This window comes from Ceratosolen solmsi, unplaced genomic scaffold (assembly GCF_000503995.2).
Source record: "Ceratosolen solmsi marchali unplaced genomic scaffold, CerSol_1.0 scaffold11, whole genome shotgun sequence".
NCBI lineage: Eukaryota > Metazoa > Arthropoda > Insecta > Hymenoptera > Agaonidae > Ceratosolen > Ceratosolen solmsi.
In genome coordinates, this window is record NW_011948416.1 from 9,822,332 (window position 1) to 9,828,309 (window position 5,978).

The 5,978-nt window shown below is 44.8% G+C and overlaps 1 protein-coding gene across 1 annotated transcript in view; it reads right to left on the reverse strand.

The window, feature by feature from the left end:
- The window catches only part of LOC105359506 (lamin-C), a 17,234-nt gene extending 12,459 nt beyond the window's left edge, over positions 1–4,775 (reverse strand). Inside the window, exons 1-2 of the mRNA XM_011496120.1 lie at positions 4,553–4,775; positions 3,604–4,109 (exon numbers count right to left, since the gene is read on the reverse strand). Coding sequence (XP_011494422.1) covers positions 3,604–4,013 — 410 coding nt within the window. The 5' untranslated portion in view covers positions 4,014–4,109; positions 4,553–4,775. The remainder of the gene's footprint in view (positions 1–3,603; positions 4,110–4,552) is intronic.
- Positions 4,776–5,978: the final 1,203 nt, after the last annotated feature.

Below are 5,978 nucleotides of genomic sequence, written 5' to 3' on the forward strand. Positions count from 1 at the left end.
ATTTCCGGTTAACCTGAGAACGATTGCGAGCCCATCCCAAGTTTACTAGCCCTAGACATTACAATGGCAATCAACAAATTCTGATATTTTATGTTTTTTTTTTTTTTTTTTTTTTTTTTTTTTTTTTATTGTAGCCGAGTGCTAGTTATCGCGCCTCCGTGTCATTAATTTGACAAACGGCATTTTATTTACATTAGAATCCGAAAATTGTATTTGGCTCAGGGCCGTCGAATGAAAGCATTACGATTTTAAAAGTGTACCAAGCGTACTTCGATTTTCCGGATTGACGTCGGCAGCGGCCAAAATACTCATTTTCAATTCATTTCTCAAACTTTTATTATATACGCAGTCGCACGCACGCACGCACGCACGCACACACCAGTTTCGTTCTTTTCCCGCGGCCTTTTCCCCTTACCAAAACACTCTTTCTAGCCATCACCAACATTAAACAATTCGTTGTTTGTTTTTTTGTTTTGTTTTTAAATTAATGATCATACGCGATGTTCTCGACTATTTAAAAAGAAAAAATAAAATTTGTTTACGGTTAATTCAATAACTAGTCAACGGGATAATCGTAGTTACGGTCCACTTACGTAGCCGACACAACTTTCCCGTTGAGTCGTCTGACAAAATCAATTCCAGGAGGGATTAGGGCGACAAGTTTTTGCCGCCATCGGGCAGTAGTCGGCACTTTTTAAAGAGATAATAAACGAAAAAATAAATATTACGTCAATTCTACGGAATAAAGTGTTAATATGCATCGTCTGAACTATTATTAGAAAATAAATATAAGGCTTTGCAAATAATGAATATTGCCCGACTCTCCCCAACTAGCACCGATCGGACGATTAATTTAATTATCTTTTTGTGCGATCTAAATGATGCATCTTACCGACAACAAACTAAACACACGAACCTGAGTAAAATTTTTCATTCGCCTTTGATTTATGCAAAGAAAGAAGAAAAGAAAAAATCAGAACAAACGTCCTTGCGTGCGCCCGATTATGCGAAATCATCAACCACTAAATCTTCTTCGGCTATTGCTATTCGGCGACGTTTATTACGCGCAGAATGACATGCGAAACGAAGAAAATTTTTTAAGAAAAAAAAAAAAAAAAAAACAAACAATATTTCTATCGTGGCTTATACGTCAGAAACGACGATCTTCTCTCTCTCGATTCCTCAATAACGGTCGATCGTATTTCTAAACGTAAAGCGCCATTTGACAAATATAGCCTGTACCTTGTCTCAAATGGTATTTATAAATCATTGCAGATGTAAATTATTTCCTAATTGTTATTGTAATATAAAAGCAATGATGATCCGTTTGCGACTTAAAAGTCTCTTTAATCATACTTCCCACCCCATCCCAACAACCCACGAAATTTCTTTTCCACTGACAATTTTTCCAAGGGATTGCGCAATGTTCATCGAATGAAATTTGGGTAAGAAGAACGCCTAAGCTAAACAACGACTTCTCAAACGAGCTTCTTCTAATGGTGAAAGTACCTAATCGTCCACGTCCAGCCATTTTCAAAACCAACTTCCCATAGACCCGTGTAAAAGAGGCATAACAAATCAACATCTAAAATTAAATCCAAGCAATCGGAATTCATAAATACGTTCGTCGACACTTGCCGTAGTATGGACCAAGTGAGAAGCCGCCACGCTGGTTATTAAGAGCGCCCGATAAGAGAGCGTCGCGTCTTCTTTCGAGAGATGAATGACAACGCCGTGCATCCGCGACGTCATATCCGCCGGTGAGGCTCGGCTAACCTCGAAAATGTTGGCATCGGGGGAACGCCGCAATCGTTCGCCGATCTTTGATACATCGATTATTATGGAAGCCCGAGGTGGCTCGGTGTGTTTATGGGATGACGGGCCGGGGTGAGGGTATAAGGGGGATTGGGGGGGGGGGGGGGGGCGGGGGTCGGTCCATCTTCCTTGATGGCGTGCTGTATAAATAGCCTTGTGCCAGATCGCGCCCACCGAAAGAGAGTCAATGTTTTTAGGTCAGGCCGCGAGCCTCGGCAGGACGGCGGCACGATGATGACGACGAGGAGCAAGAGGAGGAGGAGGAGGAGGAGGAGCAAGAGGAGGAGGAGGAGGAGGAGGAGGAGGAAGAGGAGGAGGAAGAGGAGGAGGAGGTGGAAAAGAGAGAAGTTGACATCATCGACGCATAGCGAGGCGTGACGTAATTAAGATATGCGGGAAGACGCAGCAGCCGACGAAGGAAACGCCATTGGTGTGGCGTCGAATCTACGGAACCGCGATTGGACCACTTATGGTGGTCTCTTATGCCTGGTTAACGTAATAACTTTCCACGTTCGCCGTCCCGTTGGAATCGTCCTCGTCTCCGTATAGAAAGGAATGCAATGTACCGTACGCATATCCCCACTCCCTTGGCCCTTTCTTCCTTTGCCGGCGTCGTCCACGTATTTCGAATTAATGCCGGTGTAGCTCGGTAGCGCGGACGATCAGCACATTTAAATGGAATATTACAAAAATATCGTCCTCGCTCAATAGTCCTAATGGTCGTTGAACCTGCAATGGACGGCTATGTGACTCAAAGTCACACAATGTCAGTGAAGTTGAATGTCGCTTGATTCCCTCGCCCCATCACTATTCATCAACGATGGAAGAAAACTCTACGGGCGTTTTGAAAAATCTTCACGAGAAATGTATTTTCAGAATAAATTACCATGTTACATTATTCGCGGATACTTAAATAATGCGTAATTTAGCATAATTTTTATTTGATTATAATATGCAGAGTGCATGGGGCGCCTGTTTTTAACTACAAATTCCATTTATAAAACTGCCAAGATAAACACAGTCTGTCGAATGGTAAATAGTCCCGTTTACTAAGCGAAATCTCACCCCTAAGCTACCATTGAAATATGGTTAATTTTACAATTATTTATTACTCCTCTGGAATATCTTGACATAACAGTTGATACATTTAAACGAGCAAATATCAAATGTTTTCCCTTGCAATTTATATAAATGTACATAAAAATTGTTTGCTTACGTCCACAATAAGTCTATGCTTTAATTAGGAAAATCTACCAGACTCTAGTCGCCTGCATAATTGGACACGGCGATACTATAATGTACTTCAAGAAGGAAAAACCATTACGCACGTAGTAGCTATGGCTATAATGGGCATTGAAACGCCTTTTTGTACAAACGATACATTTTAGGGGTTAGGCAAATTTTTTTAACATAATTACTTTTCGTTGGGGGATAATTGAGAGATTCCATGCAACGCATTGAGCACACACGAGTGCATCAAACACCATTGATTAAATGGGTCGGAACGAAGCTTCGTTAGTCAAAAAAAAAAAAAATAAAGAATTTGCTCCAAACACTTTGGGACTTGACCAATAACTGATCTTCTGCAATAACGAAACGAGCAGCCATGAAAGATATCTCCTACTTTTATCGCAAAATCCAATGAAAACAGGTTCCAACTAACCACGACTGTTAAAACAATGAGTAGCTGGTTGATCGACGGCAGGATTGTGCTACTACAAGCTGATTGTCGAGAACATGGAAGAAGCTCGCTTAGGCCCAATAGTAAGAGAAACTAAGCCAACGTACTTGTTCTTAATGTCTTCGTTATCGTCCCAGAGCCTCTTGGTGTCAATCTCCAATTTGGCTCTCTCCCGCGACGTCTCGTCGAGCATCTTCCTCGCGTCCGAGAGCTCATGCTCGTACATCGACTTGATGTTGGATATCTCCCGGGTGACGATCTCCTGGGAGGTCTGCACTTCCCGGGTGAGCCTCGAATTCTCGGATTCGAGGTGGCGCACCTTATCGATGTAACAAGCCAGCCGGTCATTGAGATTCTGCAGGTCCTGTTTCTCCTGGAGGCGCGAGTAGCGCGTCGGACTCAAGGGGCTGCTGGGCCTGCCCCGGCTACTCGAACTGCCACTCCCGATGGGCGTCGATGTCGAGGGCTGCTGGGAGCTCGTCGACGAAGCCGCCTTCTTGCTCGCCTTGGTCGACATCCTCGCTGCGCTTAACCGTCCCTTCCTTGCTCTTTAATCGACTCGGGCTCGCGCTCTTACACCTCGCTGCACACCTTCCGCCGTCCGTGTAAATATCTATATTCAACCAGAGAGTCATTCGTATGAATATGGTCACACACACACACACGCGCGCGCGCATTTACGTAAATACATTTGTCACGTGCGCGCGTGTCCGTGCGCGGGTATATTTACGCGCAAGCACGTATACTACGCGTATATCAATGAGAGTACGCACGCACGCACGCACGCGCATATATCGAGTGAGCGAGTGAGTGAGTAAAGCGTGATGGGGAAGCAAAACGGGGAGGGGTTGGAGTAGATAAAGCGGGCTCGAGTGAGGTTACGTGTATGTAGTTAATGGTTTGGTGGGAGGGTTAGGGGGTATAGGTATAGAGTAGAACGAGGCACGGCACGGCATTATATCCTTATAACTCCCCCATCCCCTCCCGACGCCAGCAACCGGACCCACGCCATCACTAGGTGCGGGATCTGAATGTAATAAAGAAAGAGCACGGCACCTTGCTTACTTCGCTCGACTCCGTGCACCGACGCTCCCTCGGTCAAGCCGCAGCGCCAACTTCCTGCCTCGCTCCACCTCGTAAATCCCACTGGATGCGGCCTCTGCGCGCCTACCGCTAACCAACTTTTTCACGATGCTCAACGGACAAACGGAACCGGAGAAGTGACGCCACCGCGGACCGTTGCAGAGCTGCGCAACGCTTCGCCGGCTTTGACGGATTGTCGGGCCGCGCGCCCGCGCAAACCGCCGACCGGAAGCCGAGGCGCCGCCGATTGGCCCCCGGCGTCCGTCTGCCGACCAATCGCAGCACTCCCGGCACTAAAGACGGGACGCGCATGCGCGTACTAATATCCGACATGCCCGACATACCCGGCGTAGCTCGTCGTAAGCGTCCGGGTAGACGGGCGACGGTGAAGCGGGTGCTCGGAGGGACCTCGGCTGCTGGCTGATCAGGGTCGACTCGACGCGACCACAACGGCGACAACGAAACGAATCCCTCGTGTCACCGACTCGATTCCGTGCGACCGAGGTGCTATAATTAATGCTGCAAGCTCGGACGGAGCTTGCGCGCAATTTAACCGACTCCCTCTCGACCAACATGAATTTTCACCTTTTTCAGTTGTTTAACTTTAAAATTGTCGTCGTTCTCCTCGTCATTACCACCATTACTATGTAGAGAGCGAGAGAGAGCGAGAGAGAGAGAGAGAGAGAGAGAGAGAGAGAGAGTGAGATAATTGTTTAACCCGGGGTACTTCCAAACCCTAATGATTTTGCATTCCCGTGGAGCGCGATCCGACGCCGTTAGTGCATTTATTGTGCGAAGTTAATTGCAAAAATGAGCCTGACCTTACACAATGCTCGTTTCATTTTTCTTTCTTTTTTTTTTTTATTTATTATTTTGTTTTATTTTATTTTTTTTTATTTTTTCTTTTGTTTTATTTTAGGGAAGCGTAAAATGTATTGATTTTGAAAACAAAAGAAAGTAAAAGCACAGTTTGGTATTTTATTGTAATGGTATTTATTGTTGGCAATCGTTATCCTACAGAATCATTAGAGTAGGAACCGAACGAACTATTAACTTATTATTTCGTAATAATGTAACATTTAATGTGAAGGAAGGATAACGAAGAATAGCATAAATAAATATTTCACGCCTTTACCATTCATTATAATAGTAGTGCGTTCATAACTATTGAACAATCTTCATACATTTTTCTTTCCTTTTTCTTCCGCTGTTTTCTTTTCTATGTTTTCTTCCTTTATTTCTGTAACGAATACTCTAGGCACATTCGCAAATAATTTAATGCGTTGTACAGACATATTGATAATTAATTGCCGGCTGAGATGGATCGGAGGAGCGACCTCGCATAATACGTCGTTCCACAATATCGTTACCTACTTTATCGGCCGGGCCGTAATTACCA